Source organism: Petromyzon marinus, chromosome 14, assembly GCF_048934315.1.
Source record: "Petromyzon marinus isolate PM22_M1 ecotype Great Lakes invasive population chromosome 14, UKy_Petmar_22M1.pri1.0, whole genome shotgun sequence".
Lineage (NCBI taxonomy): Eukaryota > Metazoa > Chordata > Hyperoartia > Petromyzontiformes > Petromyzontidae > Petromyzon > Petromyzon marinus.
The window spans coordinates 707,170-723,048 of NC_133680.1; the positions used below are offsets into that span (position 1 = coordinate 707,170).

Sequence of the window (15,879 nt, forward strand, 5' to 3'; positions counted from 1 at the left end):
TCGCCGCCTCGCTCTGTGAAACGACTTCAAACGCCGGCGACTTTGGATGTTGCGAGCTTGGTGCTCGGTGGCCACGTGCGCCGGGGCTGTTCAAGGGAGGCCGTTGTTCTCGCTCCCAGGGAGGGCGGCTTTCATCAGCCACGAGCGTGCGTTCACGCGAGCGGGGACGGTGCCGCTCGGTTCGTTGCGCAGCGCCGGATCGTGCCGCCTGGCCAAAGGAGGCCGCTCGCTAATTCCGGCCGAAGTGAAAATTCGGTAAAACAACAACAAAAAATCGGAGAAATTCAGTCCAATTCTCAGACGAGATTCATATGGAAGTAAATTTACTGCGAGTTTGTGTCTCCGATGGGAGGTTTAAGGGCGAGTGGAGGACACAGAAGATGCGGTCACGTTCGGTCGAGGACAATCAATGGAGCACAGTGCGTAGAGGACATGGAGGAGATTACATAGAGTAGATCACAGTGGGTGGAGGACATTGGGTAGAGGGCACTGGGTGGAGGGCACTGGGTGGAGGGCACTGGGAGGAGGGCACTGGGTGGAGGGCACTGGGTGGAGGGCACTGGGTGGAGGGCACTGGGTGGAGGGCACTGGGTGGAGGGCACGAGCTAAAGCAACCAGGCCCTTGACTCCACCGTCCGCTAAAGTTGGTGGTGCCGGTGAGTCGCGGAGTCAGCGCAGGTCACACTCGCAATGCTGCGAGCGGCGCCGAGCGACAAGCCCACATCGCTCTACGCTAATTGCAAATTACATTGTGCATTGTCGGCGTGAAGAAAAAATTCAATTATAAATTTCATTTGTTAAAAGTTAATCATCGGTAGGGGGTTTCTGTGAAGAGTAACAAGCCTCTTTGATTACATAAAGTACAATTACATGAATATGAATGCAATTACGCTGAAATATGCCATCACCACTACGTCTCTTATGGACTGGCCGGCGCAAACACAACAGACACACGACACGCATGCACACATATACACACAACACTCACACACATACACATATGTACACAACACTCATACACAAGGCTCTCACACACACACAACATCCACCACACTCACACACAACGTGCAAAGATTTCCTCTATAGCCTTAGCAGACTTTTGGGTGCTGTTAGCGAGGAGCACCTATGAAGGCAAACACCACCATGAGGGGGAGGGTGGCCAGCACCACGTCCGACCAGCGTTGTCTCACCAGAGGTGACACTTACACATCACACCAGGCACTCGTTTGAGACTGAGTCGACCAAGGGGAGGCCCAGAACCGGTTCAATTTTTTTGTTCCTGACTAGTAAGTGTTAGTTCCTAATTTCTTATGCCTCAAAAGTACAGAAAATGGCTATTATTCCCCACAAACGTACTCATTAATTAATCACGTTAATTAGTCACGTTAATAAAAACGATCAACTCATTGATTTACCCACCGCCGCAGCAGCGACAGCAGCATCGGCACTTCGCAGGCATTCCGATGGCGACGGCCGTCATCCAGCAGTTGATTGAACATGACTGCTGATGATGATGATAATGAGGGAATACAAGCTATAAATCAATGCTGCTGAAAGAACGCACTCCCAGGAGGCGGTGGGGCTGACTAAATGTGTCAAAACGGATATCGTTGTCTTGTTTAGTGTGAAGTGGAGAGACAAGCAGGCGATGCAGGCAGGCGAGTTGCCCGTTCCGTGTACTCTCCGCGGCGATGCGAGTGATGTGTTTGCTGTTGGCACGGACGGCAATGTGTTTGTAATTCAGCATCAATTTGAAAATCAGCGTCCGTGCAGTGCGATGCGCGAGCCCGGCAGCTTACAGCTGCTGCTCAGACGATGACGCGGCCGTGAGCAGCGGGGGGGCCAGCGGCCTCCTGAGGCGGCCTCCACAGACGGCCTCCTCAGACGGCCTCCAGAGACGGCCTCCTCAGACGGCCTCCTCAGACGGCCTCCACAGACGGCCTCCACAGACGGCCTCTTCAACGGCCTCCTCAGACGGCCTCCACAGACGGCCTCCTCAGACGGCCTCCACAGAGACCTTCACAGACGGCCTCCTCAGATGGCCTCCACAAAGACCTCCACAGAGACCTCCACAGACGGCCTCCACAGACGGCCTCCTCAGAGACCTCCACAGACGGCCTCCTCAGACGGCCTCCACAAAGACCTCCACAGAGACCTCCACAGACGGCCTCCACAGACGGCCTCCTCAGAGACCTCCACAGACGGCCTCCTCAGACGGCCTCCACAAAGACCTCCACAGACGGCCTCCTCAGACGGCCTCCTCAGATACCTCCTCAGACGGCCTCCTCAACGGCCTCCACAGACGGCCTCCACAGACGGCCTCCTCAGACGGCCTCCACAAAGACCTCCACAGAGACCTCCACAGACGGCCTCCACAGACGGCCTCCTCAGAGACCTCCACAGACGGCCTCCTCAGACGGCCTCCACAAAGACCTCCACAGAGACCTCCACAGACGGCCTCCACAGACGGCCTCCTCAGAGACCTCCACAGACGGCCTCCTCAGACGGCCTCCACAAAGACCTCCACAGACGGCCTCCTCAGACGGCCTCCTCAGATACCTCCTCAGACGGCCTCCTCAACGGCCTCCACAGACGGCCTCCACAGACGGCCTCCTCAGAGACCTCCACAGACGGCCTCCTCAGATGGGCTCCACAGAGACCTCCACAGACGGCCTCCTCAGACGGCCTCCACAGACGGCCTCCTCAGACGGCCTCCACAAAGACCTCCACAGAGACCTCCACAGACGGCCTCCACAGACGGCCTCCTCAGAGACCTCCACAGACGGCCTCCTCAGACGGCCTCCACAAAGACCTCCACAAATGGCCTCCTCAGACGGCCTCCTCAGAGACCTCCTCAGACGGCCTCCACAACGGCCTCCTCAGACGGCCTCCTCAGACGGCCTCCACAGACGGCCTCCACAGACGGCCTCCTCAACGGCCTCCTCAGACGGCCTCCACAGACGGCCTCCTCAGACGGCCTCCACAGAGACCTTCACAGACGGCCTCCTCAGACGGCCTCCACACTGACCTCCACAGAGACCTCCACAGACGGCCTCCACAGACGGCCTCCTCAGAGACCTCCACAGACGGCCTCCTCAGACGGCCTCCACAAAGACCTCCACAGAGACCTCCACAGACGGCCTCCACAGACGGCCTCCTCAGAGACCTCCACAGACGGCCTCCTCAGACGGCCTCCACAAAGACCTCCACAGACGGCCTCCTCAGACGGCCTCCTCAGATACCTCCTCAGACGGCCTCCTCAACGGCCTCCACAGACGGCCTCCACAGACGGCCTCCTCAGAGACCTCCACAGATGGCCTCCTCAGATGGGCTCCACAGAGACCTCCACAGACGGCCTCCTCAGACGGCCTCCACAGACGGCCTCCTCAGACGGCCTCCACAAAGACCTCCACAGAGACCTCCACAGACGGCCTCCACAGACGGCCTCCTCAGAGACCTCCACAGACGGCCTCCTCAGATGGCCTCCACAAAGACCTCCACAGATGGCCTCCTCAGACGGCCTCCTCAGAGACCTCCTCAGACGGCCTCCACAACGGCCTCCACAGACGGCCTCCACAGATGGCCTCCTCGGAGACTTCCACAGACGGCCTCCTCAGATGGCCTCCACAGAGACCTCCACAGATGGCCTCCTCAGACGGCCTCCTCAGACGGCCTCCTCAGACGGCCTCCTCAGAGACCTCCTCAGATGGCCATCCGCGATCTGACCCCAGACACGGCCTGACGGAGCGCGGGAATCGCGGCGCACGCATTCCTTCTGCGCCCGACGGGGGAAACGTGCACAACAGGCGACGTTTCGGGCAATGGCCCTTCATCGCGGAGTGTCGATCGAGAGGCCAGCCGAGGGACAGAGGGGATAATCAGAGAGTGGAAGAGGGCACTTGTTTACGGCGTGGGATCTGACGGAAACCGCGCTGTGCGAGGGAATCGATGGACCGCTGCAGTGCTGCCGGCCACGATTCCGGTCGGGGCAGGGCCCTCCCCTTACGCCGCTGCCGCCGCCGCCGCCGCGATCCCCGGGCGCCGAGCCGAAGGGGTTGCTGTGGAGACCTCAAATCCGTTTCGCCGGAGCTCTCGAGCCGGGGAGCTCCGCTAACAATGCGCCGCTTGCCGTTCACGCGGCCGCCAAACCCCTGTGGTGCGGGGGATTGCTGCACGGGTTGGCCACCGTGCACCCCGGCCTCCCGCACCCACGCACCGCGAGATCACCACCGCTCAACGCCTCGCCATCCAGAGGTTGAGAGTTCAAATCCTGGTCGGGGGTGGGGGAGGCGGTGGTTTGTACGGACTATCCGTCATTCCCCTGAGGTTGATAAAATGGGTACCACTTTGTTCGGAAGTTGACGATGGTGGTCTTATGGACAGACTCGCCCCCGCCATAGAAATGTGGAATTTTTACCACCGGCTTTGCAGGATTATAACGAGGGTACGAGCACCACTTAAATTCTAATTTTAGCAGGAAATTTCTCTGCGTGTTGACTATTTATCCAGGAAAGGCTTGTTGAGAGTTTCAAGACCTGCTTGCAGGAGGGTCCTGCTACAGGAGCATCTTTCGCTCATGCCGATGTTTGTCTATGGCACACGCTCATCGTGACCACGCTTCCCCCCACCGGTGAATGGAATGATACGAGCAGCATAAACGTACGCGCTAAATAAATAAATTACCATGGTGGTGGTGGTGTATGTACAGAGGGAAAAAAAGTATATGATCCCCTGCTGATTTTGGACGTTTGCCCACTGACAAAGAAATGATCAGTATATAATTTTAAAGGTAGGTTTATTTGAACAGTGAGAGACAGAATAACAACAACAAAATCCAGAAAAACGCATGTCAAAAATGTTATAAATTGATTTGCATTTTAATGAAGGAAATAAGTATTTGACCCCTCTGCAAAACATGACTTAGTACTTGGTGGCAAAACCCTTGTTGGCAATCACAGAGGTCAGACGTTTCTTGTAGTTGGCCACCAGGTTTGCACACATCTCAGGAGGGATTTTGTCCCACTCCTCTTTGCAGATCTTCTCCAAGTCATTAAGGTTTCCAGGCTGACGTTTGGCAACTCGAACCTTCAACTCCCTCCACAGATTTTCTACGGGATTAAGGTCTGGAGACTAGCTAGGCCACTCCAGGACCTTAATGTGCTTCTTCTTGAGCCACTCCTTTGTTGTCTTGGCCGTGTGTTTTGGGTCATTGTCATCCTGGAATACCCATCCATGACCCATTTTCAATGCCCTGGCTGAGGGAAGGAGGTTCTCACCCAATATTTGACGGTACATGGCCCCGTCCATCGTCCCTTTGATGCGGTGAAGTTGTCCTGTCCCCTTAGCAGAAAAACACCCCCAAAGCATAATGTTTCCACCTCCATGTTTGACGATGGTGTTCTTGGGGTCATAGGCAGCATTCCTCCTCCTCCAAACACGGCGAGTTGAGTTAATGTCAAAGAGCTCCATTTTGGTCTCATCTGACCACAACACTTTCACCCAGTTGTCCTCTGAATCATTCAGATGTTCATTGGCAAACTTCAGACGGGCATGTATATGTGCTTTCTTGAGCAGGGGGACCTTGCAGGCGCTGAAGGATTTCAGTCCTTCACGGCGTAGTGTTTTACCGATTGTTTTCTTGGTGACTATGGTCCCAGCTACCTTGAGATCACTGACAAGATCCTCCCGTGTAGTTCTGGGCTGATTCCTCAACGTTCTCATGATCATTGCAACTCCACGAGGTGAAATCTTGCATGGAGCCCCAGGCCGAGGGAGATTGACAGTTCCTTTGTGTTTCTTCCATTTGCGAATAATCTCACCAACTGTTGTCACCTTCTCACCAAGCTGCTTGGCAATGGTCTTGTAGCCCATTTCAGCCTTGTGTAGGTCTACAATCTTGTCCCTGACATCCTTCGAGGGCTCTTTGGCCTTGGCAATGGTGGAGAGTTTGGAATCTGATTGATTGATTGCTTCTGTGGACAGGTGTCTTTTATACAGGTAACAAGCTGAGATTAGGAGCACTCCCTTTAAGAGTGTGCTCCTGAAATCAGCTCGTTCCCTGTATAAAAGACACCTGGGAGCCAGAAATGTTTCTAATTGAGAGGGGGTCAAATACTTATTTCCCTCATTAAAATGCAAATCAATTTATAACGTTTTTGACATGCGTTTTTCTGGATTTTTTTGTTGTTATTCTGTCTCTCACTGTTCAAATAAATCTACCATTAAAATTATAAACTGATAATTTCTTTGTCAGTGGGCAAACGTACAAAATCAGCAGGGGATCAAATACTTTTTTCCCTCACTGTAGATGATGATGGTGGAGGTGTTGGTGATGAAGGTGGTGTTGGTGGTGGTGATGGTGGTGTTGGTGGTGTTGGTGATGTTGGTGATGTTGGTGGTGATAATGGTGGTGTTGGTGGTGATGATGGTGGTGTTGGTGGTGATGATGGTGGTGATGGTGGTGTTGGTTGTGGTGTTGGTGATGTTCAAGGGACGGCTCCCTATTGCTCAACCACGTTATGTATGGCGATGATTTGGTAATAGCTGCTCATTCAGAGGAGGAGTTGGAGACTTCTGCTGCTGAGACTTGAGCGTGCCACTAAGAGATGGGGCCTTACCATCAGCCCCACCAAAACTAAGCACCTGCCTGGGTATTTTGTACCATCGGACACTCCACCCCCACAACTCCCAATCGGTGATGGGGCAGTTGTGGAGAGAGTGGAGAGTTTCCCATACCTGGGCAGTGTGCTTATGACCAGCTCCCGTTTAACAGCAGAGGTCTCACTCCGAATCAGTCGAGCGGCAATATATTTTCATCGGTTGCGTAACGCTGTGTGGAAGCTACCTGGTCTGTCGCTCCGCACTAAGCTTCAGGTGTTCTTGGCCACGGTCATTCCCTCCCATCTCTACGCCTGCGAAACGTGGACCCCCTTAATGGAACATCTTCGCCGGTTAGAAACATTTAGGCTAGCCTGCCTACGATCCATCCTGGGTTGAACCATGCTGGATTGTGTGAGAAGCTCACAAATTCTTGAAAGATCTGGGCAAGGTCCCATCGGTGAGCTCCTCCGGCAGGCAAGGCTGCATTGGCTGGGTCATGTAGCCCGCATGCCCAGCCACCGCATGCCGAAACAGCTTTTGTTCGGCCAGATCGAGGGGGCTAAACGGGCGCGGCACGGCTAGAGAAGAGATGGAGTGATGTAGTACAGGAGAACGTGGAGCTGAGTGGACTTGCCGATTACTGGTACCAGCGGTGTCAAGATCGGCCTCTGTGGAGGAGGCTCGTGAAGGACGCTACTGGGCAGTTGGAGGCAGTCGCCCTCCAACAACAACGGAGGGCGGAAGAGCGACGCTCACAAAAACGAGCGGAGCACCGGGTGGCTAAAGCACAGCAGGTTGGCACAGTAGGGGGCACAGGTGGTGCATCAGCCAGTCATCTCATTCAGTCGACCCGTGGCACCTGCTGGGTCTGCCCCGTGACCTCCTGCCAGCGGGCGTTCGACACTTCACGTGGCCTCAAGGTGCACATGGCCTGGCACAAGCATCGTGGTGACGTCACCGCCACTTAGTGGCGAACGGCGGTTGTTGTTGGTGATGTTGGTGGTGATGATGTTGGAGGTGTTGGTGATGATGGTGATGATGATGGTTGTGTTGGTGGTGGTGATGGTGGTGGTGTTGGTGGTGTTGGTGGTGGTGATGAAAGTGCTGTTGGTGGTGGTGTTGGTGATGGTGGTGTTGGTGGTGGTGTTGGTGGTGGTGATGATGGTGGTGTTGGTGGTGATTATGGTGGTGTTGGTGGTGATGATGGTGGTGATGGTGGTAATGGTGGTGGTGTTGGTGATGTTGGTGGTGCTGTTGGTGATGGTAGTGGTGATGATGGTGGTGTTGGTGGTGGTGTTGGTGATGGTGGAGTTGTTGGTGGTGATGATGGTGAGCGCAGCATTGGCGGTCGACTGCACCTGTACAGGAAGTAACTCTCACACACAGTGCCAGTGGATTTTGATTTTAATCAAAATCTCCCAAACCCCAATATTCTAAATATTCTATTTGGGTTTGGGGATCGGGAAGGGGGGAGGAGTGGTTGGTGGGAGGTGGTGGGGAGGGTGGGGAGGGAGGTGGTAGGGAGGAGGGTGGGGAGGGTGGTGGTGGTGGTGGTGGTGTTGGGCAGGGTGGGGAGGGTGGGGAGGGGGGCACCGGGGAAGGTGGCGTGGGGGGGTGTGGGGGGCGGCAGCGCCGTGAATCACCGCGGGCGAGCGGGCGAGCGGGCGTCCCTCGCACGCGCGCCTGCTCTCAATTAACGGCGCTCGTTGGGAACGTTTCAGAAATGCCGCAAACGACGGCCATAAACGAGCGTTTATGGAGCGAGCATCCAGATGACGCCGCAGAGCGGGCGAGCGGGCGAGGCAACATCGCCCTCCCCCCCACTCCGTACCCCCCACCCCCTCCCCACTGCCCGATCGCGTCTCTCATTTCACGGCGCTGCAGAGGCTAGTGAAGTGCGGATTGAGAGAGATGAGAGATGAAGGGAGATAGGAGATGGAAATATGGGGGAGACGGAGATAGGGCGATGGAGAGAGATGGGGGAGAGATGGGGGAGGGACGCGGAGAGATGAGAGCTGGAGGGAGATTGGGAGAGTGGCGAGGGAGAGAGAGAGAGAGACGGATAGATGACGATGGAGGCAGTTTGAGAGAGATGGGGAGAGAGTGCGGGAGATGGGAGAGATGGGAGAGATGGCGCGAGACGGAGGGAGCGAGGGAGAGGTGACACGCCGCCTCCGCTGCGGGGACTGCGAGCGTGCCCGCAGTGCCACCACCGTCCCCCTCGTCGTGTCTCCCTCATCCACCTCTTCCCCCTGCCTGCGTCTCCCACCTCCTCCTCCCCGTGCCTCTCTTCTCCACCTCCGGCAACAGCAATGGAGGGTGGGCATGGTCGAGGGGGGAGGGAGGGAATGAGGATTAGGATGGAGGAGCAGGATGAGGAGTGGGAGGGAGGAGGATGGAAGAGAATGCAGAGGGAGATGAATGTGCGGCTGATGGAGAGCGGGGTCAGGGTGCGTGGATGGATCCTCGTTCACGGAGGGCCCAGGCTTCGCCCTTCGCCGCTGTCAGTTGCCATGACGCCGTCGTCTTAATAGGGGAGGAGGGGGGGCAGGGAGGGGGCACGGGGGATCCTGGCCCACAGTGGGGGCCACGGCACCACTCTCTCAAGAGGGCAGGCACGCGAAGGAGGAGGTAATGGTGATGGTGGTGATGACAACAGAGATGTTGTTGATCATCATGATGATGATGACGATGATGGTGATCGTCTTGATACAGATGATGATGACTTCACAAAGCCACCCCTCCACCACTGCTGATGATGATGATGATTCATGGTTGACATCGATGACAATGTTGGTATGATGATGATGATGATTTTATGATGCAGATAATGATAATTACGACACTCCTATTACAAAGCCTTTCATGATGACGAGTGATCACTCTAATCTCCTTGAGCTCACTCATCATGAATGTCTGGCCAAACCGACTGAAACTGCTACCTCCCAATGGACTAGGAAAAACAAGTGCAGTCCTTGGCAAGAGGGGCCTGGGGACGGTACGAGTGTCCAAAACCAGCTTGTGCTAACCGCTGCGCCACCGCTCCTCCATCCCCCTCCCCCCGATTCACCGCCACCGCAGCGAGGAGATCCGTGATCGCAGTAAATCAGCGCTCATTGTGTGAGCGCAGAGCACACACAGCCCGCAATCCAGGTCACGCCGCATTCACCACCGCTGTTCTCTCGTAGGCCTCCAAAATTATATACAGTACTTCCATTCCGGCGGAGAACATTCTCCCAAAGTAACATTATCTGTATTATTTGTATTATAATTATTTTTCAAAGGACGATCGTCAATAACACTGCGTGGTCTAAAAAATGAAATGCTGCACTGTATTTAAAACAGGCAACGTTTTAGGCAACGGCCCTTCATAGGACACGAGTTATTTACGAGCGTGCTGAGTTTCTGCTGTTGCTGTGTGGGCTCTGCTTGTGCACCGCTGCCAACGCAGCAGCAGCAGCAGCATCATCACTATCAGACCACGTTCTTGTGTTACAAAGAAGAGATTGTCCCGTATTTGACATGTATAACCAATAACACTTTCCAATCAAACTTGAACACGTCGATGCATGAGCTCTGTCTGTCTGTACATAACTCTCGCGACCATGATCCGCTCTGAATTAAACTTTCGTTTCAAGTCACCCGAGAGAGAGAACCAGACAAGATGATCAAAGCGTTACCAGAGACGCGGATTATCGCAAATACAAAACTCGTTTTACCCTGACAGCCTCCCCCCCCCCACCACGCGCCGGCTTCCGTAGCGGACAATGAAACGCATCCCCAGCCACGCATAGGCACGGTTCTTCTTCTTTAGAATATTTATGGATACTGGAGGAATCCGATGAGCTACAAAGCTCTTTTTTCACAGACATCCAGGTGCCCTGCTCGTCGGCGCGTCTGCTGGACAAACATTTGCAAGCGCTGCCACGACCGGTCGTGAAGGCGGGAGCTTTTCAACGCCACCGCGTGCTCTCTCGCAAGTGCTCGCACGGACTAGGTGAGCGCTGAAGCTGCACTCACGAGGAGCAGAGAGCTCGGGTTGCCAACCCTCCTCGTGGGTCGGCCCGGGAGGGTCTGCCCAGAGTTGGCATCGGTCTCCTCCCGGTGGCGATCGAATGGGATCCTACCATTCTTTTTTTTTAATAATGGTGGGATGTTTTATGAAAATACATTAAGGTAACAAATGTGCATAATTCCTCCAGTGCTGTATAACGGTGGCATCTGATTGCGTTTGTTTTTCAACCCCATTGGCAGCGTGATGACGTCATATTCAAAGTAAACAGGAAGTTCTGCTGTGACGATGCCGTGACGTCATAGCTTGAGTCAGAGTTGCCTCCCGTACAACTGGCCACGTGCGTTTGTTGGGTTAATGTCCGCCGGATCGGTGAAGCCGTTTAACATTTCCGCACCCGCCACACCATGTCCAGTAGCTTTGGCTATGACTGCTCACGTGCTACCAGCTCCAGTCATCTACCAGCGGCCCGGCAACCCTTCGGTAAGATGACAACGGCCGATACTGGCACCGGAACGCAGCGGAAAGTCGCTCCACTCCCCGCCGCGTTGGACACCGGGGGACATTGGAGGCGTGAGGGGGAGGGGGGGGGGTGGCGTGGGAGACTCAGGGGAACATCGTCGTCTCGGACGCCCCTCCCCGGCGTCTCGTCCAACAGCCAACAGTGAACCGGCTGCTGTGTCTGTCGTCGGCTCGGCAGACAAAACAAGGGACCCCCCCCACCTCTCCGACACAGCCACCGTGTGGGCCGCGAGAGCCCGGCCAGAACTAACGCAGCGCGCACACCCCATGTACCATGGGGTGTGTGCGCCGTCGTGCTCTCCCCCTCCCGAGCATTCCCCACGGCGTGAAATGGGAAGGCTGCGCGTCCCCGCGAGTCTCCGTGTAACTCTATGGGTCTCTGTGCGAGTCTACGTGTCTCCGAGTAACTCTACAGGTCTTCAAACCCATGCTCTCGCACTTATTTTCCCCAGAACCAACGGGACCCGGTCTTTGCAAACCCAGCAACGACCCAGCTACAAGGAGCGTTCCCCCTCCAGGGCACCACCGCCACAAGGCCCCGCCGGCTCGCCGGGCCCTCTACCCTGCGGTGCCCCTCCCAGCGGTCCACCGAACCGCCCACCCCCGCGGTGCCCGCCGCTCGTACCTTCTTGAGGTTCCCCGAGGCGGTGCCGACGAACGCCACGGCATAGTCCTTGTAGACGTAGGCCGTGACGGAGCTCATGGCGTCGCGGTCGTCCGAGAAGAGCGGCACGCCCGTGATGATCGTGTCGCCTCCCAGCGGCTGGTTCAAGTTGAGGCCGCAGAAGCGGTCGGTGATGTTGATCGTCTGAGAGCGGGAGGGGGCGACGAGGAGGAGGACAATGAACACGTCACCAGCGCTCAGGGGTGACGCTCGTGCCCCGTAGCAATAGGTGCCTGGGTTTGACTTCCTGACTCGTCGTTCTGTGGAGTTTACATGTTCCCTCTGTCCTGCTGAGTGTGTGTACGAGTGACTGGGGAGTTTACATGTTCCCTCTGTCCTGCTGAGTGTGTGTACGAGTGACTGGGGAGTTTACATGTTCCCTCTGTCCTGCTGAGTGTGTGTACGAGTGACTGGGGAGTTTACATGTTCCCTCTGTCCTGCTGAGTGTGTGTACGAGTGACTGGGGAGTTTACATGTTCCCTCTGTCCTGCTGAGTGTGTGTACGAGTGACTGGGGAGTTTACATGTTCCCTCTGTCCTGCTGAGTGTGTGTACGAGTGACTGGGGAGTTTACATGTTCCCTCTGTCCTGCTGAGTGTGTGTACGAGTGAGTGGGGAGTTTTTGTGTTCTCCCTCTGTTCTACTTTCGTTTCCTCCGGGTTCTCCAGAGAAAACTAATGTTTGGGCAAATAGTATTGGCCTAAACATTCCAATGTTGAAAAATTACCAGCAAATTACTCAAATGGGATCACACACACCAGCACCATCGCATCCTTACTGCAAAGATTTGGCACGACCCTCTCTCACGTGTGTGGCCAAGACCACCCCATCCACCTTTGTCTCCCTCCGTGGTGCCGGTGTTTACCCACTGCACCAGGTACCCATTTAAGGTTGAGTCGACCTTGGAGAAAGCCCAGGACTTGTTTTAGATCATTTCCATCGATGTCTGCGGATTTGGATCTGCTCAGTATCCCCAGAACGAAGCTCAAGTCTCGTGCGCAGCGATCTCTGGCCCTTGGCACCCTTGGCACCCGCACTGTCGGACTCTCTGTCGAAAGCTGTCGGGGAGTTCGGTTCGTTTGGGATCTTCAAGTTCTTCACCTCAGGACATCTTTCAGAAGGCATTTTCTGTTTTGACTTGGAGCCACTTCTGACCCAACCAAACCCCCCATTGGCATTCACGTAAAGCGCCTTGAGATTTTATGAAATGCGTAGATCTCTAAGCTGTAAATATTATTAGATGACAGAGTGCAGTGGAGGAGAGTACGGGAGAGCGCAGGGGAGGGAGACGGCCTTTGGAAGGCCTCGCCTCGTCTGCCGCCCCGTCCCGCCCGTCCCTCCATCCTAGTCTGTGGCCCACTCCGCGTGTCCGCACCGCTCCGCGTCTCTGTGCCCACAGTGGCTCCCTCTGCTCCCTCCCTCCCCCTCCGCTCTCTCCCTCTCTGTCTGTCCGGGCGTCTGCGTCCCATTTGCCTCGTCACAGCACCCCGGGACCCAACCCCCCGCCCCCCCGGGACACGGCAGCGCGGCCCCTCCGCGTCCCCGGCCACGACAGACCACCGCCCTGCCCCTCCTCCAAACATGCCCACAGTTGGGGGGGGGGGGGGGTGGAGGAAGAGGGGGGAGCGAGGGCCACCCTCAAGTGCAAATTTAAATGAGGGGGAACCCCTCGTGAGGGGTTCCGCGAAACCGTCGGTGTGAAACGCTGAAGGCGAAACGGAGCGAGCAGCGAGGATCTGCTCCCTGCCTCGCACCCCCCTGAGCACTGCCCAGGTGCACTCATCGGTGCATTTTACCCCCCCCCCCCAACTACTGCAGACATCTCGGCCGTCATCACCAGCACAAGAGGCTCGCAGATTCACATTAGCGGGGGGGAGGGGGTAAGACTTCGGGCAGGAGCGGCTCAGCCTCCTCAAGCTCGCCCCGGCTAGGGAGGGGCGTTGTGCGAGTGGGGGGCTACTGCCCCCCCCTCCCCAGCAGTCTGCCGCTCCGCGTCCGCAGAGGAACAAAGTGGAGGGCGATCGCACTTGAGCGAGGAATGAAATGTGACATCGCCGAACATGTTAGCGTTTAAAGCGCACGCGGTTGGGGAGGAGGAGGGAGAGAGGAGGGAGAGAGGAGGGAGAATGCATCGCGCGTGGTGCAGAGGCACACGGAGCGGTGGGGGAGGAGGAGGAGGAGGAGACGCCGTTGCCACGCGATGTGACTCGACGTCGCCTTCGATTTGCCCCGGGTCCAAGCTGCTGCGGCAGAGTGACAGAGAAGACGGCGCGAGGCGGCTCCTCTTTGTTGATGGCGGTGATAAATAAATAAATAAACAGCGAGCGAGAGGAGCCGCCCCGGCAAACTGCAGAGGCAGCAGAGCCGCGGTGAGACACTCACTCACACTCCCTAACCACTCACTCACACTCCCTAACCACTCACACTCCCTAACCACTCACACTCCCTAACCACTCACTCACACTCCCTAACCACTCACTCACACTCCCTAACCACTCACACTCCCTAACCACTCACACTCCCTAACCACTCACTCACACTCCCTAACCACTCACACTCCCTAACCACTCACACTCCCTAACCACTCACACTCCCTAACCACTCACACTCCCTAACCACTCACTCACACTCCCTAACCACTCACACTCCCTACCCACTCACTCACACTCCCTAACCACTCACTCACACTCCCTAACCTCTCACTCACACTCCCTAACCACTCACACTCCCTAACCACTCACACTCCCTAACCACTCACACTCCCTAACCACTCACTCACACTCCCTAACCACTCACACTTCCTACCCACTCACTCACACTCCCTAACCACTCACTCACACTCCCTAACCACTCACTCACACTCCCTAACCACTCACACTCCCTAACCACTCACACTCCCTAACCACTCACTCACACTCCCTAACCACTCACTCACACTCCCTAACCGCTCACTCACACTCCCTAACCACTCACACTCCCTAACCACTCACACTCCCTAACCACTCACTCACACTCCCTAACCACTCACACTCCCTAACCACTCACTCACACTCCCTACCCACTCACTCACACTCCCTAACCACTCACACTCCCTAACCACTACTAAGACTCCCTAACCACTCACACTCCCTAACCACTCACTCACACTCCCTAACCACTCACACTCCCTAACCACTCACTCACACTCCCTAACCACTCACTCACACTCCCTAACCACTCACTCACACTCCCTACCCACTCACTCACACTCTCTAACCACTCACACTCCCTAACCACTCACACTCCCTAATCACTCACACTCCCTAACCACTCACTCACACTCCATAACCACTCACACTCCCTACCCACTCACACTCCCTAACCACTCACTCACTCTCCCTAACCACTCACTCACACTCCCTAACCACTCACACTCCCTAACCACTCGCTCACACTCCCTAACCACTCACACTCCCTAACCACTCACTCACACTCCCTAACCACTCACTCACACTCCCTAACCACTCACACTCCCTAACCACTCACACTCCCTAACCGCTCACACTCCTTAACCGCTCACACTCCCTAACCACTCACACTCCCTAACCACTCACACTCCCTAACCACTCGCTCACAAATACAAAGGTCCCCCGTATAGCCTTCAAAAAATGTATCAGCAAGTGCTGTTGGCGAGCGCCTTTGCTAACAGCACTTGCCCCAACCGCCCGTTGTTATCAAAGGCTATCCGGGGGATCTTTGTCTTTGTGTGTTTGCGCAAGTGGCTTCAGAGCCCCGTAATCCAGTCGTAATCTCCCTCGACATCAAAGCCCAACCCCCGCCTCTCGTGCCTCTGTCCCGTGCTAGATGAATATTACGCGTTCAATGAAGTTTAAATGGGATTTTAATTTGCGGATGTCCGCGCAGGACTTGCGCGCAGGAATTAAGACCTCTGCTGCTCTTGAAGCAAGTCGCGCCAATTCCGAGTGATTTGCCGAAAGCTGTCAGCCAGGTGGGGTGAATCAGAGAGCGCGATTCAACCCTCCCGATCGCAGACGCTCCTTCCGTCTCTCTATCTCTCCCGTGCAGCCTCTGTTCGCGATTTA

General features: G+C 55.8%; 1 protein-coding gene across 1 annotated transcript in view; it reads right to left on the minus strand.

Annotated features, from left to right (window-relative positions):
• The window catches only part of LOC116942492 (plexin-A1), a 161,752-nt gene that overhangs the window by 131,868 nt on the left and 14,005 nt on the right, over positions 1 to 15,879 (minus strand). Inside the window, exon 3 of the mRNA XM_032954492.2 lies at positions 11,760 to 11,942. Coding sequence (XP_032810383.2) covers positions 11,760 to 11,942 — 183 coding nt within the window. The remainder of the gene's footprint in view (positions 1 to 11,759; positions 11,943 to 15,879) is intronic.